Source organism: Ornithorhynchus anatinus, chromosome 1 (genome assembly GCF_004115215.2).
Source record: "Ornithorhynchus anatinus isolate Pmale09 chromosome 1, mOrnAna1.pri.v4, whole genome shotgun sequence".
Taxonomy (NCBI): Eukaryota; Metazoa; Chordata; class Mammalia; order Monotremata; family Ornithorhynchidae; genus Ornithorhynchus; species Ornithorhynchus anatinus.
In genome coordinates this window covers 168,207,959-168,235,300 of record NC_041728.1, presented here as the reverse complement: position 1 = coordinate 168,235,300, position 27,342 = coordinate 168,207,959, and the positions used below count along the sequence as shown (strand labels likewise).

The 27,342-nt window shown below is 55.3% G+C and overlaps 2 protein-coding genes across 4 annotated transcripts in view; one reads left to right on the top strand and one right to left on the bottom strand.

The window, feature by feature from the left end:
* STAG1 (stromal antigen 1) overlaps nt 1–4,213 on the top strand; it is a 341,746-nt gene extending 337,533 nt beyond the window's left edge. For both annotated transcript variants that reach the window (XM_029059010.2, XM_029059017.2), the window contains exons 33-34: nt 1,770–1,850; nt 1,960–4,213. In XM_029059010.2, coding sequence (XP_028914843.1) covers nt 1,770–1,850; nt 1,960–1,983 — 105 coding nt within the window. In that variant the 3' untranslated portion in view covers nt 1,984–4,213. The remainder of the gene's footprint in view (nt 1–1,769; nt 1,851–1,959) is intronic.
* A 12,274-nt stretch (nt 4,214–16,487) lies between these two features.
* The window catches only part of PCCB (propionyl-CoA carboxylase subunit beta), a 32,875-nt gene continuing 22,020 nt past the window's right edge, over nt 16,488–27,342 (bottom strand). For both annotated transcript variants that reach the window (XM_029071344.2, XM_029071335.1), the window contains 8 exons: nt 25,951–26,071; nt 25,039–25,120; nt 22,000–22,123; nt 20,413–20,520; nt 20,006–20,106; nt 18,378–18,476; nt 18,042–18,141; nt 16,488–16,777 (listed from right to left, as the gene is read on the bottom strand). In XM_029071344.2, coding sequence (XP_028927177.1) covers nt 16,656–16,777; nt 18,042–18,141; nt 18,378–18,476; nt 20,006–20,106; nt 20,413–20,520; nt 22,000–22,123; nt 25,039–25,120; nt 25,951–26,071 — 857 coding nt within the window. In that variant the 3' untranslated portion in view covers nt 16,488–16,655. The remainder of the gene's footprint in view (nt 16,778–18,041; nt 18,142–18,377; nt 18,477–20,005; nt 20,107–20,412; nt 20,521–21,999; nt 22,124–25,038; nt 25,121–25,950; nt 26,072–27,342) is intronic.

The window sequence follows — 27,342 nt, the reverse complement described above, 5'->3', positions numbered from 1 at the left end:
ATGGGAAAGAAATCCCAGGATAAATCTGAGCAGAATGATAAAAAGGAGTCTTCTGGGTCGTCAGCCCTATGGGGCCTTAACCTGCCAAGAGGCACTTATTTCCCCAAAAACATGGAACCCTGAGAGCCCCTTGTTCTCGGTGAAAGAGCGTAGGGAGGGAGCTCGTCTTAGTGAGCTTCTCTTTCTGCCAGGGTTATTAAGCTCGTTGCGGGCGGGGAATGTCTGTTCATTGTTACATTATGCTCTCCCAAGCGGTTGTCCTTATCGTCATCGACGCTATTTATCGAGCGCTGCTGTGCTCAGAGCAGCAGCACGGCCTCGTGGAGAGAGCACGGGCCCGGGAGTCAGAAGGTCTTGGGTTCCGATCCCGGCTCCGCCACTTGTCAGCTGTGTGTCACTGGGCAAGTCATCGGCTAAGTGCCTCTGCGAAAAGAGCCCAAGCATTGGAATAGATGTAAAAAGCCAGTTTATTCTCATGATCCCAAGGATTCCCCTTTCAGATGCGGTATTTGCAGGCTAATTACCGTGCGTAGTACGGATACAGTACGTTAGGTCAAACCCTGAAAGGGATTGAAATAACTCCTTCGAAGGGATCTTTTCTGCCTGTGTTGTCACACTGCTTGGGCCGCTACGATCAGTCCATCGATGGGATTTATTGAGCGCTTACTGTGTGCTGAGCACTGTATTAAGCGCTTGGAAAGTACAATACAGCAATAAAGAGAGGCAATCCCTGCCCACAACGGCCTCATAGTCTAGTGGCGGGGGGGGGGGAACAGGCATCGATACAAGTAAACAGGCATCGATATAAATCAATAGAATTATAGATATATACATGAGTTCGATGAGGCGGGGAGGAGGGGAAGAGCAAAGGGAGCGGTCAGGGTGACGCGGAAGGGAAGGGGATCTGAGGAAAAGTTGGGTTTAGTCTGGCCGTTCCCCTCCCACAGTGAGCTTCGTCGTCATTAAGACCGATCGGTGTGATACGTATCTCTCCCTCTAGACCGTAAGCTCGTTATGGGCGGGGAACCTGTCTGCTAATTCTGTTGGATTGTACTCTCCCAGCCCCTTAGTACAGTAAGCGCTCAGTAAATACCATTGATTGATCGACTGATTGATTGGCCGCGGTCGCAGCCTCCTGGCAAGTGATGTGCTCATATTGGCTCCCTCCCCGTGCTGCGTTGCGTCGGCACTTGTCTCCGTATCTCATAAGCACTTGCTAGTCAGTCACCCCACCCGCCTTAGGCTCTGCCATTTCCCCACTCTGTAGTTTACGTTCATGTCTCTGCACATAGCAAGCGCTTAACAAATACCAACATTATTATTATTCTGTCTATCACCCTCTGGGAGCTCCTTGGATTCAGGGATCGGGTCTGCCACCACTCCTGTCCGGGGCTCTCCCAAGCGGTCAGCGCTCTGCACCCAGTAAGCGCTCAGTAAATACCACCGATTGATGACTTGGCCGTTGGGATTGCAGTTAATCGATCAGCGGTCCTTATCGGACGCAAAACCGAAACAAAGCACAGGTTCCCCGCCCACAAGGAATCTGCGGTCTTCTCATCGAGGGGCTCTTCTGGGTTAGTTCCCTGACCGCGACCGGCTGTCCCGGGACCCAGCGAAGCACTCGGCGGATACAGTTTGACCGGTCGGTTGGCGGGTGGAGTGACTGACGGTCTCGGTGGCGGCGCGGGGAGGCATCCACGGGGCGGCCGCTGTGCCGACGCTATTTCTGAATCACGAAGAATGATGGAGCGCGTGACTTGTCTTTCCAGCCCCCTTCGAGAAACCGACGAGAGCGAGCCGAGCTGAGGCCAGATTTCTTTGACTCCGCAGCTATCATAGAAGATGATTCGGTAAATTTTACCTTTTTTCTCATCTCCGTCGTGTCGCTTTGACCCCCCCCCGCCCCCGCCGAGTGAACCTGACGCCGTCTAACGGTCTGCTTTCCTTCTGTGTCTGTAGGGATTCGGGATGCCTATGTTCTGAAGTCCAAGGACGACGTCTTACCAATCTGGAACTCTATTATTTAGAGCTAGAGGCCTATATACTGTGATAGCTTGTATGAAAGAAACACTTTTGATGTGACCCGGTTTGTTTTTTAATCAAATGATTGCGGTCGATCCCTTTTTGCAGTGACAGAGCCGAAGAGGAGCATGTAAATTACCCAAGGGAATGTTGGTGTATCCAGCCACCTCGGAAAGACTGACCCTGAAAGATCATTTGTGTCCCTGTATGGACTATCCCGATACAGATGTGTGTGTTTTTCTGGAGGGAGGGGGGGCGGGGGGGAAGGGAATTTTACATTTTTAAGACAGCTGTCAAGATAAACACTGTTGTACACCTGTTTTATGAAAACTCAGCATTGAGTGAAAAAAAAAAATATTTTTAACTTTATTTTCCTGCTGTACAATTTAAAACCGTTTTAACATTTGCCTTTTTATGTTTTAAGAGCTAACCATTTTTATTAAACCTGTACCAGTCAGTCGGTCATTGTCTAGCGATGGCGCTCTCGAAAGCAGGTCATCCTGGTTGCGGAAGAGTGTCTTTGAACACACTGGATTTGGTTGACGTTGTGGTACCCTTTTACCCTCCCGTAGGCATGGAGACAAAGCGGAACACTGACAGACAACGCAGTGGAATTCTGATGAAGCGCATCTTTGCCAAAAAAAAAAAGAAAAAAAAAGAAAAAAAAAACCACCCCAAGTTGGATATGGATGTGGAAAAAACCCAGATTTTATATACTCTTGAGAAAGAAGGTTTATTTTTATTTATAAGGGGCATAAAATAAGAGATGTCCACGCAGCCACTTTTCCAACAGATGCTGTGCAACATTCATTTTATAGGGCACTCGGGAGACACAAATACAGTGCATTTTCTATTGGTATTTGTTCTGTGCATTTTTAGCGACTTCTACCAGCAAATAAAGTATTCTCAGTAAAACGAACGAATGGTCCTCAAGTTATCGGTTTGCCGTTTTTACCACTTATTTCGTGCCCTGCCAAATCCAAGGTACCCAAAACTACAGTTTTCCGGAAAACTTCAGAAGTAATGACTTTGCCATTCTCAAGCAATTTTAACTGTACCATAGATGTGTCTACTTCCCATGCAGTAAATACCCTTGCGCGCTAACTATTTTTGTAAATTAATTTCGCCAGTTAGAAGTATGTGCTGCATAGAAGTTTGTGCTTAGAGGGTGAAGTTCTTAAGCTTACCATGGAATACAGCTACATTTTCAGTGTTAACTGTGCATACTAAGAGTAATTCTTGAGGGGGGGAGGGAGGGGGAAGGAAACATTGCATTTTCAAAACGGAAGAAAGACCAAACGAGTCCTCAGCTAATTCATTGTAATAAGAGATTTTTCAATGTCTTCAGTGGTTTGGAATTTCATTCTGCTTAGATTTTTCTGCCTCTGCCCAGTTGCTGCTGTTTTAGTTTGGAAAAAACAAACAAAACCCAAACAACTCTCTAATCTTCCTTTTCGAGTTTTAACGTTACCATTGAAGCTTCAAAACAGATCGATCCACTGTCAAAACTGCCGTTTCTAAAGTGGTTCTCGTAGTAGCAGCTGCGGCAGAATCGTCCGGCTCCCTCTTGGACAAAAGCCAAAGCGGGAAAAGAACCCGCACGCCCAGCGATGTACCTTTCCAGAGGGAAAGCGGGGGGGGGGGAGGGGAAATCGATGTGTATTCGTCCTTTTTTCCGAATAGACACGAAGCCGAGATGTTTCTCAACCTGTACGGTTCTCCAAAAGAAAAAGGGCTCGGTTGCCAAAAACGTCCGACTCGCCGATCCGGCCATTCCCCCCCACCCCCTGCCGTGGCCTGGAGCCGAAGGGCCAGCAGGCCACCCCGCCGCCGCGCGCCCGGTGGCGAGGAACGGCCGCGTTAGCGAGTCGGCGCTTGCAAGCTCCCTGACAGCCGAGAGCAGGCTCGGCCCCGCCTGCGCTTCACAGTCCTCCGTGCGCAAAAACCCCGTCCGAACTTTAGCTTGGTAGAATAATACCGTCTAACAGCAAAAGGTTTAATATCTAGGTACCTCCGATGGGTTTCCAGTTCAGTTTGAAGTCAATAGATTTTTGTATTTTGAGTGTCTCCTTGATTGGTTTTGCTAGTAATTCTGTAAATTGTACATTTACGATATGAGGTTTTTTTTTTCCTTTTGTACAATTTAAAACTGATGCTTCACCTTTCCTTTAATAAACTATTCAAAAATCAGGCTCGTGGTGGTCCTCCCGTTCTGTGCTCCTGGACGTAGGCCTCGGAAAGTCGGTCGGCGGGCCGGGCTCGCGCTTTGGAGTTGTTTTAAGACATTTTCGCTGAAGAACCCCAGTTTGGCCCGAAACCTTTCATGCCCCTTTAATCCAAAAATCAATCAGTCGATGGTATTTACTGAGTGTTTACTATGTGCAGAGCAGTCGGTTAATCGATCAGTGATATTTGAGGGCTTACTATGTGCAGGGCACCGCACTAAGCGCCTGAAAGAGGACGACACAAAAACAGACACATTCCCCGCCCACAACGAGCTTACAGTCTAGAGGGGGAGACGAGACATGAATAGAAAGGAATTACAGAGGTGGACGTATGCGCTGGGGAGCGCTTAGAACAGCGCTTGGCACGTAGTAAGCGCTTAATAAATAGCCTTATTATTATTATAGGGAGCAAGTCAGAAGGGGGTGGGAAATGAGGGCTTAGAAGAGTACGGAGCGCTTGGGAGAGTACGATGCGAAAAAAGTAGCAGACAGGTTCACTGTCCATAATGAGTTTACAGTCTGGGGGCGGAAAGACATTAATAGAAATTAAATAAATACTGTATAATTTAAAGATATGTATCAAAGCGTCGTGGACGTAAAGCCGAATGATCTTCTCGCAAGATTGATTAGAGCATCGGAAGACAGAATACCCCAACTTCTCGTCACGTCTCCTGTCTCTCGGAAGCTCCTCGTGGGCAGCGTCTACCAACTCGGTCGTATTGTGCGGTTCCGAGCATTTAGGGCAGCGGTCCGGACACGGCGACGCTCGAGAGATACCACCCGCCGATTCCGACGTGCTCTCCGTCTCAGTTTCGCTCGCCGGTAAACGGGGCCCTCCCTCCCCGTACCGCGTACCCAGTTTTCCGTGCGAAGCAGGCGGGAGTGAGGTAGGTTGATACCGGATGCTTGACGAGGCTCCCAAAGGGCGCGAGGGCCTACTTTCAAAACGGGGTGTCCCGCCAAATGCTTGGAAGATCGGCGCCCCGCCGGATTCTGGCACGACAACGGACGAACGAGACGATGCCCGTGGGAGAATTTCTAGGTCTCCGAGCCAGCGGCGGCCGTGAGCCCAGGAGAGCGGGGAGGGAGGCCCCAGACGCCGACGAGGACGAGGCCTTACGAACCTCCGCGGGGGAAGCGTCGGGTGAGTTCCCGTTCGGTGGCGGGCCCAGCTCTGCCCCCATCGCTTCAAGAAGAGGAGCGAATCTTACCGGGAAGGTAAGCGCCGCGATGAACCTCGGGACGTAATAACGATGATGCTAATCGTGGGGTTTGTTAAGCGCTAACTAGGTGCCAGGCACTGTACTGAGCAGTGGGGCGGATGCAGGCAGATTGGGTTGGACCCAGTCCCCGTCCCACGTGGGGCTCACAGTCTCGATCCCCATTTTACAGTTGAGATAACGGAGGCCCAAGAGAATAATTATGGTATTTGTTTAGTGCTTACTATGCCAGGCACTGTAATAATAAAGATGATGGTATTTATTAAGCGCTTACTATGCGCCGAGCACTGTTCTAAGCGCTGGGGGAGATGCAAGGTAATCAGGTTGTCCCACGTGGGGCTCACGGTCTTAATCCCCATTTAACAGATGAGGTAACGGAGGCACAGACTTGCCCCAAGTCACACAGCAGACAAGTTGTACTAAGCGCTGGGGTAGATGCAAGCTAATCGGGTTGGATGTAGTCCCTGTCCCACATGGGGCTCACCGTCTGGTTCCCCATTTTACAGATGAGGGAACTGAGGCTCAGAGAAGTGAAGTGACTTGCCCAAGCTCACGCAGCAGACAAATGGCGGAGCCGGGATTAGAACCCAAGACCTTGTGATTGCCAGGACCGTTCTCTATCTACTACGCCATGCTGTTTCCCATAAGAATTTAAATTTAAAGAATTTAAAGCTCACCTCCTTTAAAGCGCACCTCCTCCAAGAGGCCTTCCCAGACTGAGCTCCCCTTTTCCCTCTGCTCCCTCTGCCCCCCTCCTTCACCTCCCCTCAGCTAAACCCCCTTTTCCCCCCTTTCCCTCTGCTCCTCCCCCTCTCCCTTCCCCTCCCCTCAGCACTGTGCTCGTCCGCTCAACTGTCTATATCTTCATCACCCTATTTATTTTGTTAATGAGCTGTACATCACCTTGATCCTATTTATTTGCTATTGTTTCAATGAGTTGTTCTTCCCCTCGATTCTATTTACTGCCATTGTTCTGGTCTGTCCGTCTCCCCCGATTAGACCGTGAGCCCGTCAAAGAGCGGGGACTGTATCTGTTACCGATTTGTCCATTCCAAGCGCTTAGTACGGTGCTCTGCACGTAGTAAGCGCTCAATAAATACTATTGAATGAATGAATGAATAAGAATGTGCCTTCCACCCTGGTAGAGAGGGCCTTGCTTGGCACCTACTAAGCGCTTAACAAATACCATCATTATTATTAGAGGCTGAGAGGGGGCCCTCGCCTCCAGACGCCTGCGGGAGGATTTCCTCAACTCTTGGAACTCAGAGGAAAGACGTACGGAGGCGAAACGCTGGACGTGCCTACGTGCCCAAGGGCTGAGGGAAAACGTGTTTATGATTTTTGGACAAGGTTCCACACGAGAAGCTTCTTAACGAAACCGATGACTCCCGGGATTGGAGGGAATGAATACTCCGTCCTGGGTGGGAATGGGCTGAAACGTAGGATAAACTAATAGTGGGGGCGAGCCCCGTCTCGGCCTTCCTGGCCAAACGCCGCTCAGGTCCATCCCTGAGCCGATGGCCGTTCTCGATCAACCAGTGGTGTTTATTGAGCGCTTCCTGTGTGCCCAGCACTGTACTAAGCACTGAGAGGAGCAGCATGGCATGGTGGATAGAGCCCGGGCCTGGGAGTCAGAAGAGCATGGGTTCTCATCCCGGCTCCACCACTTGTCTGCTGTGTGGCCTTGGGTAAGTCACTTCACTTCTCTGGGTCTCAGTTACCTCATCTGTAAAATGGGGATTGAGACTGTGAGCGCCACGCGGACCGGGATTGCGTCCAATCCAATTTGCTTGTATCCACCCCAGTTCTTGGTACAGTGCCTGCCACACGTAGTAAGCGCTTCACAGATACCAGAATAATTATTATTATTATTCACAGAGCACGATGCAATAGAGTTGGTAGACACATTTCCTGCCCACAGGGAGCTTACGGTCTAGAGGCGGGGAGACGGAAACTCAGGAAGGGAAACTTCCCGTTTTCCAACAGAGTGAGAGAAGGGACCAGCCTGGACTGAAAAGACGGAAGGCGCCTGATTAAAATGTCTAAAATCAGAACAAATACTGAGTCACTCCAGAACCCACAACAACAGGATGTAAAGGAAAGACCCATTGCACCGTATAAGTCTAGAAGCACTGCGGCCTAATGGAAAGAACACGGGCCTGGGAGTCAGAGGGACCTAGGTTCTCATCCCTGTTCCACCCCATGTCTGCTGTGTGACCTTGGCCAAGTCTCTTTACTTCTCTGTGCCTCAAGTACCTAATGGGGATTAAGACCGTGAGCCCTCTGTGGGACGGGGACGGTGTCCAACCTGATTGACTTCCCTGATTCTATTTATTTGCCATTGTTTTTACGAGATGTTCTTGCCCTCGACTCTATTTATTGCCATTGTTCTCGTCTGCCCGTCTCCCCCATTAGACCGTGAGCCCGTCAAAGGGCAGGGACTGTCTCTATCTGTTGCCGACTTGTACATTCCAAGCGCTTAGTCCAGTGCTCTGCACATAATAAGCGCTCAATAAATACGATTGAATGAATGAATGAATGACTTCTATCCACCCCAGCGCCTAGTACAGTGTCTGGCCCATAGTAAGCACTTAACAAGTGTTATTATTGTTGTTGTCATCGTTATGTCACAGTAATTGGGAAAGGCTTTTTCTCCCAGTGTGTGGTAAGCGCACAGACATTAGTACAGTGCCTGGCACATAGTAAGCGCTTAAAAAATTCCATCATTAAGGACCACGAGAAGTTAGAACTGCTATATGGTGCAATCCCTCCCTGGCCGGGTGGACGGAGGACCGAACCATAAAATCATTCCCTCCCTTAGACTGTTAGCTCACTGTGGGCAGAGAATGTATCTGCTATATTGTGTTGTACCCTAAGTACTTAGTAATGATAATTAATAATAGTAATTGTGGTATTTGGTAAGCGCTTACTACGTGCCAGGCGTTGTAAAAAGCGCTGGGGTGGATACGAGCAAATCGGGTTGGACAGTCCCTGTCCCACGCGGGGCTCACAGTCTCAATCCCCATTTTCCAGAGGAGGGAACTGAGGCCCGGTGCTCTGCGCACAATATAAGCTTGTCTCTAGTGTTTAAACTCTTTGTCGTCAGGGAATGTATCTGTTGTTATACTGTTGCGCTCTCCCGAGCGCTCGGGACAGTGCCCCGCACACAGTAACCACTCAGTGAATACAGTGGATGGATTGACTGATCCCTCCCAGCATCATTTGTTGCCACTATTGAAGGCAATACAGGCCAAATGGACCATTGAACTGGTCCACTAAATGGCCTGGCTTATATAATCCTTTAATACAACAGACACTTTATCCTCCAAATTCCAAGTATTAAACAGACACACTAGCAAAACTTAGCAGAAAGACTAAACCGGTCATTACAGTCTCTGAACAAGGGTGTTTGTGAACTAACAGCGTGGCTCAGTGGAAAGAGCCCGGGCTTTGGAGTCAGAGGTCATGGGTTCGAATCCCGGCTCGGCCACTTGTCAGCTGTGTGACTTTGGGCGAGTCACTTAATAATAATAATGTTGGTATTTGTTAAGCGCTTACTATATGCAGAGCACTGTTCTAAGCGCTGGGGTAGACACAGGGGAATCAGGTTGTCCCACGTGGGGCTCACAGTCTTAATCCCCATTTTACAGATGAGGGAACTGAGGCACAGAAAAGTTAAGTGACTCGCCCACAGTCACACAGCTGACAAGTGGCAGAGCTGGGATTCGAACTCATGAGCCCTGACTCCAAAGCCCGTGCTCTTTCCACTGCGCCACGCTGCACTTCACTTCTCGGTGCCTCAGTTCCCTCATCTGTAAAATGGGGATTAAGACTGTGAGCCCCACGTGGGACAACCCGGTTCCCCTGTGTCTACCCCAGCGCTTAGAACAGTGCTCGGCACATAGTAAGCGCTTAACAAATACCAACATTATTATTATTATTATTACATTTCCCCTCACTTGGGCGCCTTCTGGGGCTGGGTTGCTTAATATTTACAGAGCAACCCAAGTGGGCTAAATTCTAGATCCCGCCTCAGAATAGTAGCAAAATTCCGGGTTAATCCACGTCAACTTGCTTCCTCGCCCTCCTTTCCCCTTATTCCTTCTAGCCTGAGCGACAGCTGTTGCTTTCTACTTATGTAGCCGTCTTGTCTTTCTTCTAAGGAGGACAAAATGCCTCGGTTTGCTGTTGTCTATGGCTTAACCGTCGTCGCTGTGCTAAGAGAAGCTTGGACCAGGCCCTTTCTCTGATATAATTTAACTACCAAATTTAAATGTCTCCTCAGGGGACTGATGATCCACTTCTCATTAGCTGCTAAGGAAAGCTCTTCATTCCCTTTTGAATAGGGAGGATTATTAGCACGTTTTAGCATTTATAAATAAAGTCTGGTTTCTCAGAGTTTGACCCGATTTAATCCAATTTTTACTCTGTGGAGCTTTTTTTTTTAATAGGGTTAAACCTGAAAAAATTTGTTTTTTAAATTTCTTTAACTTTCTCTTAGTACCTTCGCTGTGAAAACTCACCTGCCATCCCAATTCCGCCACGAGTAATTCAAGTCGATTTGAGCAACTCGTGATGTTGGTGAAGAACTGTCAGCCAACAATTCAGCATCTCCGCTGTGGAGAGACTTTTTGGAATAGGTCATCCGGTCACTTTTAATAGACTTTGGTCACTTTTAAATGATTTCTGGGCGTTTGGGTCAGTTTTAAAGGCATTAGGTAAAGTTACTCTCTGAGAGATTGCCCTTCTCCCCGCTCCATTATCAGTCGAGAGTTTCCTCACCTCAAAACCAAGATGTGGATGTTGTTACGTTTTGGATTGATGCTGAAGTCGACTAGCTCAGTCAAGCAAGGATGCCTTAACGTTTGCCGTGTGTGCCGACGGGTAAGTGGGCTGTCGAGCGTCCGTTCTGTATTAATGTCCGTTTCCCCTTCCGTCCGCCCCCCCCCCCCCAGACTTTAAGCTTGTTGCGGGCAGGGAATGTGTCCGTTTATTGTTCTACTGTCCTCTCCCAAGCGCTTAGTACACTGCTCTACTGTACCTATTTACACACTAAATTCATGCCTATCCACTCCTCCTCATTTATTCCAATCCAGTCAATTTACTGTGCCTTGTCGTCCTCTCTCCCACTGCCCCCCTCTCGCTCATGCTCTCTCTCCTGCCTGGAACTCCCTCCCCCTTCCCGGCCAGCAGGCCGCCGCTCTCTCCATCTTTAAAGCTCTTCTCAAATCACATCTCCTCCAGAAAGCCTGCCCTGATTAGCCCCCTTAATCTCCTCACCTCACTTCCCCGCTCTCGGCATAGGGTCGGGCGGTCGGGGGTCACTGGGGCACGTTAATCGATCGGTCAGTGGTGTTCGCTGAGCGGTCACCGTGTGCCGTGTACCATACTAAGCACTTGGGGGAGTTCAAGGAGACAGAGTGGGAAGACACATTATTAATAATAATAATAATAATAATAATAATACTGTTGGTATTTGTTAAGGGCTTACCCTGTGCTCAGCACTGTTCTAAGCGCTGGGGGAGATACAGGGTTCTCCCACGTGAGGCTCACAGTCTTCAGCCCCATTTTAGAGATGAGGGAACTGAGGCCCAGAGAGTGACTTGCCCACAGTCACACAGCCGATAAGCGGCAGAGCCGGGATTCGAACCCATGCCCACCCCCTGCCCTTTGAGATTCCTTCAGGAAACGCAGGGCGGTGACCTCTGATTAAAATCTCTTCTCGTAGACTGTAGACTCCTGGAGGGCAGGGATCGTGCCTGTCGGCTGCATTGTACTTTTCCAAGGGCTGAGCGTGATGATCTGAACCAAGTAGGTAATAATAATAATGTTGGTATTTGTTAAGCACTCACTATGTGCAGAGCACCGGTCTAAGCGCTGGGGGAGATACAGGGTAATCGGGATGTCCCACGTGAGCTCACAGTTAATCCCCATTTGCCAGATGAGGGATCCGAGGCCCAGAGAAGTGAAGTGACCACAGTCACACAGCTGCCAAGCGGCAGAGCCGGGATTCGAACCCATCAAGTGGGTGTTCAGTAAATGCCACTGACTGATCTCCCCTTCTATTGCCACTTCAGCACTTCGGCATTACCTGAGTACTTGGGTAGTCTCTCCCTGCCCCTCATTCCCCCACGTCCTGCTCTTGTCTCATGCCACCGACGCCCCGGACACGTCTCTCCCACGACGCCCCGCCTCCATCCGCAATCGTTCCGCTAGTGGAGCCGTAGAGTTTTCTACGTAAGTGGTTCCCCGTCGCCTCCTCCCACGCAGTGAGTTCGAGTCTTCGCCCTCCCGTCTCCCCCAAGCCGCCGCTGCCCAGCGCGGACCTTTAAATGCCATTACTTCCCCTATGTATAATTGATTATACTGCCCGTCTCCCACTAGACTCGTAAAATCCTCGAGGGCAAGGTTCGTCTACTAACTCTACTATACTCCCCCGAATGCACGGTCTAGTGATCTACACGCGGTAGATACTTAATAGATATTAATGATTATTTGATTCCTTGGAGGGAAGAGGCCTGAGGCTCCTCCCTGCTTCAGTCAGGCTCCCTGTAATATTAATACAGATTCTATAAAACAGGAGATCTGATGCGGATCCTCTTTCGCTAGAGGCATTTTATGGGCCGTTTTTTGGCATCGGTTGCCGGCGCCGAGAGATACTGTCTAATATCACGTACATATGAGTTTTCTCTGGTCCAGTTCTTGGTGGTCTGGGATTCTGGGTTGATTATTCTGGGTATTTGATCCTTTTTTTTAAAAAATGTATTTGTTTAGCTCCTACTGTGGGTCAAGTTCTCCCCATATAGACTGTAAACTCATGGTGGGCAGGGAATGTGTTTGTTTACCAACTCCGTTGCATCGTACTCTCCCAAGCACTTCGTGCAGTCTCCAGGAGAAGCAGCGTGGCTCAGTGGCAAGAGCCCGGGCTTGGGAGTCAGAGGTCATGGGTTCGAATCCCGGCTCTGCCACTTGGCAGCTGGGTGACTGTGGGCGAGTCACTTCACTTCTCTGGGCCTCAGTTCCCTCATCTGGAAGATGGGGATGAAGACCGTGAGCCTCACGTGGGGCAACCTGATTACCCTGTATCTACCCCAGCGCTTAGAACAGCGCTCTGCGCATAGTAAGCGCTTAAATACCAAATGCCAACATTACTACTCAGTAGATACCACAGATTGATTGATCAAAGCACTGTTCTAAGCGCTGGGGTAAACACAGGATTATCAGGGTAGACACACTCCTGTCCCACACGGGGCTCAAAGTCTAAATTGGATGGAGGAGGATTTAATCCCCATTTTACAGATGAGGCGACTGAGGCACAGAGAAGTGAAGAGCCTTGCCCAAAGTCATACGGCAAACTGTCGGCTATAGAGCTGGGATTAGAACCCAGGTTCCCGGATTAATAATAATAACACTAATTATGTTGGCACCTGTTAAGCGCTTACTAAGTGCGAAGCACTGTTCTAAGGGCTAGGGAGGACACAAGGGGATCAGGTTGTCCCACGTGGGGCTCACAGTCTTCATCCCCATTTTCCAGATGAGGGAATTGAGGCCCAGAGACGTGAAGCGACTTGCCCAAAGTCACACAGCTGACAAGCGGCGGTGCCGGGATTTGAACCCATGATCTCTGACTCCCAACCCCGGGCTCTTTCCGTTAGGCCACGCTGCTTCTCTAAAGTCTGAGCCCCGAGGCCATATCACCAACGGTCAATGTGGCTGAAAGCGATGGAGGATTCCTTTTTTCCAGGTGCTGTCCTCGGAGAGAATCCCACGCATTTTATCTTTTGTGGGATTAAAGGGATTCCTGTGTAAGATCCCACGACCGCAGCCAGAGACGTGAAGTTCTGTTGAAGGCTGAACTCCTTCCCTTCCGGACTACGGTGTAGACTCTTTTCAACGCATGACACTTTCTGAGCTAAATATCCTCCTCTTATCATAATAATGTTGGCATTTGTTAAGCGCCTACCTACTAGGGGCCGAGCACCGTTCTAAGCGCTGGGGGAGATCCAGGGGAATGAGGTTGGCCCACGTGAGGCTCACGGTCTTCATCCCCATTTTAGAGATGAGGGAACTGAGGCCCAGAGAAGTGAAGTGACTTGCCCACGGTCACACAGCTGACAAGTGGCGGAGCCGGGATTCGAACCCACGAGGGATGTAGCCTTGAGACGCAGCATGGCCTAGTGACCAGAGCGTGGGCCTGCGAGTCAGAAAGTCATGGGTTCTAATTCCGCACTCCACCACTTGTCTGATGGGTGACGTTGGGCAAGTCACCTCTCTTCTCTGGATCTGTTAAATCATCTGTAAAATAGGGGTTAAGACTGTGAGCCCCGTGTGGGACGGGGACTGGGTCCAGCTCGATTTGCTTGCAATTCCACCCGCCCTCCCAGCGCTTAGTACAGTTTCTGGCATGTAGTAAGCGCTTAAATACCACAAATATTATTACCTTTATTGGTTGGTCAGAGGATAAACCCAGTACTGATGACCCTGGATCTCCCCCAGCGCTTAAAACAGTGCTCTGCCCATAGTAAGTGCTTCACAAATACCAACACGCTTATTTTGAGAAGCAGCGGGGCTCAGTGGGAAGAGCCCGGGTTTGGGAGTCGGACGTCACGGGTTCGAATCCCGGCTCTGCCACGCGTCAGCCGTGTGACTGTGGGCCAGTCACTTCCCTTCTCTGGGCCTCAGTGACCTCCTCTGTCAAATGGGGATGAAGACTGTGAGCCTCACGTGGGACAGCCTGATTACCCCGTGTCTATCCCAGCGCTTAGAACAGTGCTCTGCACATAGTAAGCGCTTAACAAATACCAACATCTATATACTGAGCCACCCTGTCAACCTGTGCCTCTCCAGAGCACTGGTTGTGAGCAGGCTGGTTTGGAGGCATTTGCCAGAAGGCAATGGGCTGGTGGTGGCCGGGGGATCACGGGGGAAATGGCCAGGACGGTGGACGTACGTGACGATGATGATGACGATGATATGCTGCCTCCCCAGCCAATAATAACGTTGGTATTTGTTAAGCGCTTACTACGTGCCGAGCACTGTTCTAAGCGCTGGGGTGGACACAGGGGAATCGGGTTGTTCCACGTGAGGCTCACAGTCTTCATCCCCATTTTACAGATGAGGGAACTGAGGCCCAGAGAAGTGACTTGCCCACCGTCACACAGCTGACCAGTGGCATTCGAACCCATGACCTCTGACTCCCAAGCCCGGGCTCTTTCCACCGAGCCACGCTGCTTCCCCTAGCCAAGCGAGCAGAGCTACGAAACTAGGAAGTCCTACAGGTCCTTGGAGAAGCAGCAGGACCTAGTGAAAAGAGCAAGGGCTTGAGAGTCAGAGGACCCGGGTTCTAATTCTGGCCCTGCCAATCGCTTCCTATGTGACCTGGGGCAACTCGCTTCACCTCTCTGGGCCTCGGTTCTCCTGTTGTTCCCTCCTACTTAGATCGTGAGCGCCACACGGGACAGGGACTGCGTCCAAACTCGTTCGCAGAGTGACTTGGTGGAAAGAGGCCGGGCTTGGGAGTCAGAGGTCCTGGGTTCAAATCCCTGCTCGGCCGCCTGCCAGCTGGGTGACTTTGGGCAAGTGACTTAACGTCTCTGGGCCTCAGTTACCTCAACTGTAAAAGGGGCGTTAAGACGGTGAGCCCCACGTGGGACAACCTGATCACCTTGTATCCTCCCAGCGCTTAGTAAGCGCTTAACAAATGCCATCATTATTGGTATTATTAAGAGGTCGTGTGTTCTAATCCCAGCTCTGCCGCTTATCAGTTGGGTGACTTTGGGCAAGTCCATTGACTTCTCGGTGCCTCAGTGACCTCATCTGTAAACTGGGGATTAAGACTGTGAGCTCCATGTGAGACAACCTGACTACCTCGTATCTAGCCCAGCACTCACAACGGTGCTTGGCACCGGGTAAACGCTTAACCAGTGCCATCATCATCATTACCATCATCTACCCCAGCAGCTTAGAACAGTGTTTGACACATAGTAAGCGCTTAATGCTACCTTAAAAAAAAGTGCATATCACCTTCTGGCACAGACTCCCTCGGCCCCAGCAAGGAGAGGTTTGGGCTGGCTTGACTCAGTTGGCCTATAAGGTTAAGCTCTTGGTGGGTTGTGAATGTGTCTGTGATAGCGTTGTATTGTTCTCCCCAAGCGCTTAGTACAGTGCTCCGCACACGGTAAGTGCTGTGCTCATTTGTACATATTATTTATTACCCTATTTATTTTGTTAATAAGGTGTACATCTCCTCGATTCCATTTATCTTGATGTCGTCTTGTTTTTGTTTCGCTCTGCGTCGCTTTGCTGTCTCCCCCGCTTAGACCGTGAGCCCGTCGTTGGGCGGGGACCGTCTCTATCTGTTGCCGAACTGTCCATCCCAAGCGCTCAGTACAGTGCTCTGCACGCATTAAGCGCTCAATAAATACTACCGGATGAGTGAAGGAATGAATGAAAGTACTCAAAAAATACGACTGATTGAAAGCAGCATGGCTCAGTGGAAAGAGACCGGGCTTGGGAGCCAGAGGTCGTGGGTTCTAATCCCAGCTCTGCCGCTCGTCAGCTGTGGACTTTGGGCAGGTCACTTCACTTCTCTGGGCCTCGGTTACCTCATCTGTAAAATGGGGGCGAAGCCCGCCAGCCTGACGTGGGGCAACCCGATCACCCCGGATCTCCCCCCGGCGCTTAGAACGGTGCCCTGCACACAGTAAGCGCCTAACGAATACCAACATCGCCATTATTATACGGTGAGGATTCCACTTGGCATCTCGGATCGAACGCCTCGAGGAGATGGGGCACCGCCCCCCTCCCCCCGGGCTGCGCACATCTACCCGAGTAGCTCACGGTGTCGACGACGCGCTCCCTCAGGTTTCAGGGCACGTAGTAAGACCCGGTCTCGTGATTGGCGCCACCGCGTTTCTGCTATCTGAATCCCAGGCGACGGGCCTTCCCTCCCAGCTGTCGTGGCGCTTTGGTGAGCTGGGCCCAAGAGGCCTCGGGATCAGATCTGACGGGCTCTGACGCAAACATTTTGACTCCGGTTTTATTCAGTTTGGCAAAGAGAGTCAGTCCCCTCTCCCCTCCGCAGATCATTCTCAGCTAATAACGATTTTAAATTAAAAAGGGTCCTGGGGGCGGGAGGGGCGGAGGGACTTCTCCCCCCTACCTCCCACCCCCGGGTTCCAAACTCGGCTCAGAGAGGAATATTGGCGTGCTTCTTCCAAGGGCTGGATTGCTTTTTGCTGGCCAGCACGTCCAGGTCCCGGCAGATGCGGAGGCGAGTGGAAGACGGCTGGATGATGTCATCGACGAATCCTGCCGAAGTCACCCGGGGGGGACGGTAAATGCATGGTCTTTGCCCCCAAATGACCCCTGCAGCAACGCTGACCCCGATCGCCCCCCGCGCTGAGGAGGGGAAACGGATAGCTGAAGGAAAACTGCATTCCCCTTTCGCCTCCCCATAACCACTGACCTGTCGGTCATTCTCCCTCACGCGGTCGGCTTTACTGAGCACTTAATAACGATAACGCTGGTATGCGTTAAGCGCTTACTCTGTGCAGGGCACCGTTCTAAGCGCTGGGGGAGATGGGGGGGGTCATCGGGTTGGCCCACGTGAGCCTCCCAGTTAATCCCCATTTTACAGATGAGGGACCTGTAAGTGAAGTGACTTGCCCACAGTCACGCAGCTGCCAAGTGGCCGGGGCCGGGATTCGAATCCAGGACCTCCGACTCCCAAGCCCGGGCTATTTTCACTGAGCCACGCCGCTTCTCTAACTTACTGTGTGCAGAGCGCTGTAGTGAGCACTTGGGAGAGTACCACACAACAGTAAACAAGACACACACTCCCTGCTCACAAAGAGCTTACAGTCTAGACGGGGGGAGACAGACGTTAATAGAAATAAGTGAATTATGGATACGGACCTAAGTGGGGTGGGGCTGGGAGGGGGGGGGTGAACAGAGACAGCAAGGCAGGGCGACTCAGGAGGGAGGGGGAGAAGAGGAAAGGTGGGGGGCTCAGTCAGGGAAGGCCTCCCGGAGGAGACGGGCCCTCAACGAGGCCTCGAAGTGGCGGAGAGGCATCGTCCGTCGGATTCGAGGAGGGAGGATGTTCGCAGACAGGGAGCCCCACGCGGGGCGGGGACCGTGGCCGATCTGACGATCTCCTATCTACCCCAGCGCTCAGTAAAGCGCTCGGCAGGCAGCGAGGGCTTAACGGACGCCGCCATCATCGGTCTCCCCCTCCACTAGCCTCTTGCAGCGGATCGAGGGCCCAGCTGGTCTCGCCGGGCTGCCCGAGGCCCCTTCTGGTCCGTCAATTGTATTTACCGAGCCCCTTCCGTGTGCAAAGCACTGTACCGAGCACTTGGGAGAGCAGGATACAACCAATGCCACCGACGCATTCTTTCCTTGATCCTGAGCTCTCCCCAGCGGAGGCCTTCACTAAGCACCGCGGATTGAGCGACGGGTCCCCCGCCTCTCGTTCCCGCCGTAGCGGGCCGACCCGGCACCCCCCCCGGCCCCGACCCCTCGGTGTCCCGGCGGGCCGCGGGGCCAGCGGAGCGGGGCGGACGGACGTCACCTCTCACTGCGGCCGGGAAAGGGTTGGCGAACTTCTCTACGTACTCCGCCTGGGCCTGGGCCACATCCTGGGCTCCTTTGAAGATGATCTCCACGGCGCCCTGCAAAATCCGGGGAAGACCTAAAGGGAGGCGGGGGCCCGCCCGCCCCAGCCCCCCAACCCCGCCCGCCCGCGCCGGCGTCCGTCCGAGGGCGGGAGAGGGAGGTTAAAGGTCACCGGGGCAGCGAGCCGGAGGGCGGGTGGCGACCGAGGGGCGCGGGGCCGGACCCTCTCCCCGTCCCCCCTCCCCGGGCCTGACGGGGCCGGGTGCCGACGGGGGGGCGGGGGCCGGGGCACCTTCGCCCCCATGACAGCGATCTCGGCGGTGGGCCAGGCATAGTTGACATCTCCCCGCAGGTGTTTGGAGCTCATCACGTCGTAGGCCCCTCCGTAAGCCTGGAATTGAATGATGATAACAATAATGACGTTGGGATTTGTCACGCGCTATGTGCCGGGCACCGTGCTAAGCGCTGGGGGAGATACGGGGTCGTCGGGTTGGCCCACGTGAGGCTCACGGTCTTCACCCCCATTGCCCAGATGGGGCGGCTGACGGAGCCGGGAATCGAACCCGTGACCTCTGACTCCTCAGCCCGTGCTCCTCCCACTGAGCCACGCTGCTTCTCTAACTCGACTGTATTTACTGAGCGCTGACGGCGGGCAGGGCACCGTACTAAGCGCTTGGAATGTACAGTTCGGCAACAGATAGAGGAGACCATCCCTGCTCACTGACGGGCTCCCGGTCTAGTCGGGGGAAGAGAGATGAAAACAGCAGCGATAAATAGAATCGAGGGGACGGACATCTCATTAACAAAATAAATAGGGTAATAAAAATATAGACAGTGGAGCGGACGAGCGCGGTGCCGAGGGGAGGGGAAGGGGGGGGGGGGAGCGGAGGGAAAGGGGGGGAAAAGGGGGCTTAGCTGAGGGGAGGTGAAGGGGCTGGTAGAGGGGGAGCAGGGGGAAAAGGGGAGGCTCAGTCTGGGAAGGCCTCTCGGAGGAGGCGAGCTCTCTGCTGCCCAGACGCCCCCGAGCCCCGACAGACGGGGGTCGGTGTGGGGGCCAAAGAGCTGACGTGGAGGCCTCAGCCCCCCCGGGGGAAGGGGCCGGGAAGCAGCACGGCCCAGTGGATGAAACCCGGGCCCGGGAGGCAGAAGGACCCGGGCTCTGCTTCCCGGCTTCCCCCGCCTCTGCCGTGTGACCTCGCTCGAGTCGCTTCACTTCTCCGTGCCTCAGTTACCTCGTCTGGAAAAAGGGGATTAAGACTGTGAGCCCCGCGTGGGACACTGGGTCCAAGCTGATTAGGTCGCTCCTGGTGCTCAGATCAGTGCCTGACACACGGTAAGCGCTCCACAGATCCCACCATCACTATCAACCGGGGGGCTGGACGCCCCGGGGCCGGGGCACCCCCGCAGGGACGGACACCAGAGGGACGCCGGAGAAGCAGCTCGGCGGCAAGAGCCCGGGCTCGGGGGTCAGGGGTCGTGGGTTCGAATCCCGGCCCCGCCCCTCGGCAGCTGCGTGACCTCGGGCCAGTCGCTTCTCTGGGCCTCAGTTCCCTCATCCGGAAAACGGGGATTGGGACTGTGAGCCTCACGTGGGACAACCTGATGACCCTGGACCTCCCCCAGCGCTTAGAACAGCGTGAGCGCTCGACAGATACCAACGTCACTGACGGCGGGGAGGCGTGGGGAGGTCGGTCTCCCCCTCCCGCCGCATGGCGACGGTCAACCCCTCGGAGCGGGCCGGGGTCCGTGGCGGGCGCCCGGCTCCGGCCTGCGGCCGGCGGCGCCTTCCCCATTTCCCCGCCTTCCCCCCCGCCCCTTCTGCCCCGCCACCCCCGGGGACCCCGTTCCCCGGCAGCCTGGGGTGGGCGGGGGAGGAGGCGGGGGGCGCGGGGCAGAGGGCGCGGGGCGGCCCCTCCTTACCTTTCTGGTGATGACCGTGATCTTGGGCACGGTGGCTTCGGCGAAGGCGTAGAGGAGCTTGGCTCCGTGGCGGATGATGCCCCCGTACTCCTGGGCCGTCCCTGCCGTGGACACCGCGGGTGCCCGTCGCACCGACCCCCCTCCCGCCCCCGGGCCCACCCCCGGGCCCTCCCCCTCCCCGAGACGGGCGCCGGGGGAGACGACGAAATACGCGGCCCGGCAGCGGGCCGGGGGAGACGCCGGATCTTTCGCCCCGGCCTCCCGCCGAGGAGCGGCAGCGGCGACGGGTGCCGAGCCGGCGCCGGATGGGGCGCGGGGGTCCCCCCGCCCCCCGCCCCGCCCCCCTCTCCCTCCGCCTTCCTGTCCCTTCCCTCCTCCGCGGACCCCCCCCCCCCCGCCCCCCTTACCGGGCAGAAAGCCGGGCACGTCCACAAAGGTGACGAGCGGGATGTTGAAGGCGTCGCAGAAGCGGACGAAGCGGGCCCCTTTCACGGAAGAGTTGATGTCCAGGCACCCTGAGGCGGAGAGGGAAACCGGAGGGGAGAGGGGAGGCCTGGATTTCTCGCTCCCTCCCTGCGCTCGTGTTGCCAGAGACGCCGCCCGCGGGGGTGAGACCCCCCCCGCACCACTCTCACCGACCACCCGTGGGCCCGAAGCCCCCCCGCCCCCCCCGCCTCATTCCCATCCCACGGATGCGGCCGAGGACCCTCCCCCCACCCAGCTCACCACCCGGAGGAGGGGCCTCCCCCGACCGCGGCCACGCTGCCCGCCGCGGGGGCCGAGACCCCCGATCCGCGGCCCGGCTCGCGGGAGGTCCGAGATCCGAGACCCCCGGGCCCCACCCCCGGGGCCCCGGCCCTTCCGGGGCCTTGCTCCCTCTTCCCGCGGCTTATAAATAAGTCCCGCCCCCGCCCCCCGCGTCGAAGCTGCCTCCCGCGTCCCCCGTGAAGCAGATGGGGGACCCCCGCTCCCCCGCCGTATCGAGGCCGCCTCCCACAGCTCCGTATCGGTTCCCCCCTCCCCCTCCCCTCAGCTAAGCCCCCTTTCCCTCTGCCCCTTCCCCTCAGCACTGTGCTCACCTGTCTAGATTTTTATTCCCCTATTTCTTTTGTTAACGAGGTGTCCGTCCCCTTGGTTCTATTTATCGTGACTAAGTCGTCTTGTCTTTGTCCGTCTGTCCCCCCCACCCCCCCCCGAGCGGACCGTGAGCCCGTCGATGGGCGGGGACGGTCTCTGTTGCCCAGTTGTCCATTCCAAGCGCTTAGTGCAGCATCCTGCACCTAGTAAGCGCTCAATAAATACCATTAAATGAATGAACCGAACGAAAGGATGACCGTGAGCCCGTCACTGGGCAGGGAGGGTCTCTATCTGTTGCCGAACTGTCCCTTCCAAGCGCTCGGTACAGTGCCCTGCACATAGTAAGCGCTCAGTCTGCCGCTCGTCAGCTGTGCGGCTGGGGGCAAGTCACTTCTCTGTGCCTCGGTTCCCTCATCTGGAAAATGGGGATGAAGACCGTGAGTCTCCCGTGGGACAACCCGATGACCCCGTATCTCCCCCAGCGCTTAGGACGGTGCTCGGCACATAGTATGCGCTCAAATGCCAACATTATTCCTAGTAATAATGTTGGTATTTGTTAAGCGCTCACTATGTTCTGCTTCTCTAACAGTATTCTCAAGTACTACCGAATGAATATCGGTCACCGGCAAGGCGGCCTCACGGTGCCGCCCCCCTTCCAAGGCCGCGCCCCGAGCGACGGTCTCCCCGCTGGCCCCATCGAGGGTGGCTATTTACTGAGCACCTCCCCGTGCCCAACCCGGCCTGGCTGAGCAGCGGCCGCTCCACCGAGCCCCAAGCCACTTGAACGGCCGCCTTACCGAGCGGGCGCTCCCCGGCCGGCCCGGGATCGGCGGGTTTTCTCTCTCTCTCTCTCTCGCAGGGGGAGGTGACCCTCGGGGCGCCGCCCCACCCCACCCCGCGAGGGCGCCGCCCCCTACCTGACGCCACCTTGGGCTGGTTGCCCACCACGCCCACCGTCCTCCCGCTCATCCTCGCGAAGCCGACGACGAGGTTCTTGGCGTACCCGGGCATGATCTCGAAGAACTCCCGCTCGTCCACCACCTGCGGGTCGGAGGGGGTTCGTCCGTTCGGGTTTACTGAGCGCCCGCTACGGGCAGGGCGCCGTACCGAGCGCTCGGGACGGACAATTCGGCAGCGGACGGGGGACGGCCCCTGCCCGGCGACGGGTCTAGGGTCTGATCGGGCTCCCGCCCGTCGGGTCGCGGGGAGGCACTCGGCCGGGAGTCAGCCTCCGCGGCCTTCGGGGCCCAAGGACGCCGGGCGGGAGGGCGCGGGGGGCGGGTGCCAATACTGCCATCCGGCCGCTGGCGTCCCGCCGCGGTCGGCTTCCGCGCCGCGCCTTCCGGGGGTCCCCGGGGCCCCGGCCTCAGGCGCCGTCAGACGTCGGCAGGGAACGTGCCCGTTTCACGTCATGGCGTCCCTCTCCCGAGCGCTCAGTGCGGCGCTCTGCCCGCGGTGAGCGCTCCATCGACCGACCGCCCCGACGAACGAGTGACCGGCGCGGGCAACCGGAGGCGGCGTGGCTCCGTGGAGGGAGCCCGGGCCTGGCGGTCGGAGGTCATGGGTTCGAATGCCGGCTCCGCCACTTGGCGGCGGGGTGACCGCGGGCAAGTCGCTTCGCTTCTCTGGGCCTCAGTGACCTCCTCTGTAAAATGGGGATTGAAACTGGGGAAGCAGCGTGGCTCAGTGGAAAGAGCCTGGGCTTTGGAGTCACATGTCATGGGTTCGAATCCTGGCCCCGCCACTTGGCAGCCGTGTGACTGTGGGCAGGTCACTTCACTTCTCCGGGCCTCAGTGACCTCGTCTATAAAATGGGGATTAACCGTGAGCCTCATGTGGGACAATGCTCAGAACAGTGCTCTGCACAGATTATAAGCACTTAACAAATGTCAACGTTATTATTAACAAATACCATAATTATTATTATTATGACTAGGACAGTGTTTGACACACGGTAAGCGCTTAACACCATTTCAAAAAACAAACAGAATGACACAGAGCCCCCCACCTTACAAGGGCCCCAGTTCTGAGAGAAGCAGCGTGACGAATGGAGAATGATAACAATAATAATAATAATAATAATAACAATGATGATGTTGGTATTTGTTAAGCACTCGCTATGCGCAGAGCACCGTTCTAAGCGCTGGGGGAGATCCAGGGTCATCAGATTGTCCCACGTGAGGCTCACAGTCTTCATCCCCATTTTCCAGATGAGGGAACTGAGGCCCAGAGAAGTGAAGTGACTCGCCCACGGTCACACAGCTGACAAGCGCCAGAGCCTGGATTCGAACCCGCGACCTCTGACTCCCGAGTCCGGGCTCTTTCCACGGAGCCCACGCTGCTCTGAAGTAGCATAGGGTAGTGGACAGACAGTGCGCCTGGGGGTCAGTAGGTCATGGGTTCTAATCCGGGCTCCGCCATCGCTTAGTACAGTGCTTTGCACACAGTAAGCGCTCAATAAATACAACTGAATGAATGCAAGATGTGTGACCTTGGGCAAGTGATTCCCCTTCTCTGGGCCTCAGTTCCTGCATCTGAAAAACGGGGATTGGGACTGTGAGCCCTACGTGGGACAGGGACTGTGTCCAACCCGATCTGCTTGTATCCACCTCACTAATAATAATAATAATAATAATAATACTAATGATGACATTTGTTAAGCGCTTACTATGTGCGCAGCACCGCTCGAAGCGCTGGGGAGGATACGAGGTGATGAGGTTGTCCCCCGTGGGGCTCGGTCTCAATCCCCATTTTACAGATGCGGGAACTGAGGCGCAGAGAAGTAAAGCGACTGGCCCAAAGTCACACAGCGGACAGGCGGCTGAGCCGGGATTCGAACCCACGACCTCTGACTCCCAAGCCCGGGCTCTTTCCACCGAGCCACACTGTTTCCCACTACCAAACACAGGGAGCTCCAAAATCCAGTGGCGGGACTGTCGGCTGGGCCCCAGGCCTGCAACCACCTCTCTGGACCTGTCACCTCCCCTCCTAATAATAATAATAATCTAGATAATAAGAAGCAGCGTGGCTCAGTGGAAAGAGCCCGGGCTTGGGAGTCGGAGGTCGGGGGTTCGAATCCCGGCTCTGCCACCTGTGTGACTGCGGGCGAGTCGCTTCACTTCTCTGGGCCTCAGTGCCCTCAGCTGTAAACTGGGGACCGTGAGCCCCACGTGGGACAACCCGATTCCCCTGCGTCTCCCCCGGCGCTCAGAACAGTGCTCGGCACATAGTGAGCGCTTAACGAATACCAACATCATTACAATAAACTGCGGCATTCGTTAAGCATTTACTAAGTGCCAAGCACCGTCCCGAGGGCTGCGGTAGGTCCAGGTTGATCAGGTTGGACCCAGTCCCCGTCCCCCACGGGGCTCACGGTCTCAATCCCCATTTTCCCGATGAGGGAACTGAGGCCCAGGGAAGTGAAGTGACTTCCCAAGGTCACACGGCAGACAAGGGGCGGAGCCGGGATTAGAACCCGCCTCCTTCTGACTCCTAGGCCCACGCCCTTGTCACTAGGCCACGCTCCTCCTCCTCCTCCCAGAGCCCCCCCGCGTCCGGGACCGCCGATCAGAGCCGTTTGGACGGAGGATGCGCCCGCTGCACCGCGCCCCGCCACCGGCCGCCGCAGCGGGGCTCGTTCGCTCGATCGTCTGTATTTTTATTACCCTATTTATTTTGATCATGAGATGTCCGTCCCCTCGATTCTCTTGACTGCTACCGTTTTAATGAAATGTTCATCCCCTTGATTCTGTTAATTGCTACCGCCTCCCCCGATTCGACCGTGAGCCCGTCGACGGGCGGGGACCGTCCCCGTCTGTCGCCGATCTGTCCGTCCCAAGCGCTCAGTCCAGTGCTCTGCGCCTAGTGAGCGCTCGATAAATACCACCGGATGAACGAAAGGGCGGGGCCCCGCCTCCGTCCGGCCGCGGAGCCTCCGCTCCCCGCGACCCGCTCACCGAGCGTACGATGTCCGCCATGTCGTAGGCCTTGGTGGACTCCAACGGGACCACGGTGTCGAGTTCGGGGACCGGGCGATCGCTTGGGAGAGACGCGACGGGAGAAGGGAACGTCGGCTGCTGACCGCGACCCGTCCCGACGGCGCCCGAGGAACCCGCGGCGCCCGGGCGAGGCCCCCCGGCCGGTACCCGCCGAGTACTCCTCCCGATAACTGTGGTATTTGTGAAGGGCTCACTGTGCGCCGAGCGCCCGTACTCAGCGCCGGGGTGGATGCGGGCAAATGGGGTCGGACCTCCGATTCCGCTTCTTCTGATTCTCAGGCCCGGGCTCTAACCTAGGAGCAGCGGAAAGAGCCCGGCCTCGGGAGTCGGAGGTCGTGGGTTCGGATCCCGGCTCTGCCGCTTGGGAACTGCGGGACTGGGGGCAAGTCACTTCACTTCTCTGTGCCTCAGTTTCCTCATCCGTAAAATGGCGATGAAGCCTGTGAGCCTCACGTGGGACCCTGGATCTCCCCCAGCGCTTAGAACGGTGCTCTGCACATGGTGAGCGCTTAACGGATACCACCGTTATTACGAATATAGGGCTCAACTGGGGACAGGCGGACGGCCAGATCCCGAAACCCCAACGGGCCTTGGCTCCTGAGTTCTTTTTCTCACACGGGGGTGCAGGGACGAGGGGCGGGGGAGGAGAGGAGAGCGAGACGAAGGAGGGGGGAAGAGTGCTCAGCACACAGTGCTCTGCACCCAGGAAGCGCTCGACAAATACGACCGAATGAATGAATGAGGAGAGAGGGAGAGAGCGGGACGGACGGAGATGGATCCGTCCCGCTCCGAGCGAGGCCGGTGGAGCGGGGTCACCGGCCCCCCGCCTCGGCCCCGACCGCCCCCCCCGCCGGCCCGAGGGCCGCTCACCATGGGTCGTGACATTCCCGGGCCGGGGCCGGGTCCTCGTTGCTCAGGGGGAGGTAGTCGAAGAACTCGCGGAGGTTGAACAAGGCGTCCACGTCATTCTCGAAAGCGCGATGGGCCACACCTGGAGAGGCAGAACCAGAGCACAGGGAGGATTCGGCCTCGCCTCCCCGGAGCCGGGGGCTGGCCGGCAGCGGGGAGACAGCCGAGGGGGCCGGGGGAGACTCATACAGAGAAGCGGCGCGGCTCGGTGGCAAGAGCCCGGGCTTGGGAGGCGGAGGTCGTGGGTTCGAATCCCGGCTCTGCCGCTCGTCAGCTGTGTGACCTTAGGCAAGTCACTTAGCGTGGCTCAGTGGAAAGAGCACAGGCTTTGGGGTCAGAGGTCATGGGTTCGAATCCCGGCTCTGCCACCTGTCAGCTGTGTGACCGTGGGCGAGTCACTTCACTTCTCTGGGCCTCAGCGACCTCATCTGTCAAATGGGGATGAAGACTGGAGCCCCACGTGGGATCACCTGATTCCCCTGTGTCTCCCCCAGCGCTTAGAACGGTGCTCGGCACATAGTAAGCGCTTAACGAATACCAACATTATCATTATTATTCTCTGGGCCTCATCTGGAAAATGGGGACGGAGACTGCGAGCCCCACGTGGAACGAGCCCATCGAAAGGCAGGGACCGTCTCTGCCTGTGGCCGATTTGTCCATTCCAAGCGCTCAGTACAGTGCTCTGCACATAGTAAGCGCTTGATAAATACTACTGAGTGAATTAGCTTGGATCTCCCGCAGCGCTTAGAACCGTGCTTGGCACATAGTAAGCGCTTAACAAATACCAACATTATTATTATTACAGGAGCTCCGGAACAGGCTGTAGTCGGTAAGCTCCTCTCTAGACTTTAAGCTCCTTGTGGGCAGGGAACGTGTCTACCCACCCTGTTGCATTTGACTCTCCCAAGCGCTTAGTACAGTGGACTGCACACAGTAAGCGCTCAACAGATACCATTAACTGATTGATTGACTGACCCAGATAATAATAATAATAATAATAATAATGTTGGTATTTGTTAAGCGCTTACTACGTGCAGAGCACCGTTCTAAGCGCTGGGGGAGATACGGGGTCATCGGGTGGTCCCCCGTGGGGCTCACAGTCTTCATCCCCATTTTGCAGATGAGGTCACTGAGGCGCAGAGAAGGGAAGTGACTTGCCCACGGTCACCCAGCCGACAGGTGGCGGAGCCGGCATTCGAACCCATGACCTCTGACTCCCAAGCCCGGGCTCTTTCCGCTGAGCCACGAGATTGCTAACCCCCAGGCTGGTGGAAAGCTCCCCGGGTAGCAAGTGATCTGAAAGTGGATTCTTCACTCCTTGAGGGCAGGGGACGTGTCCACCAACTCTATTGT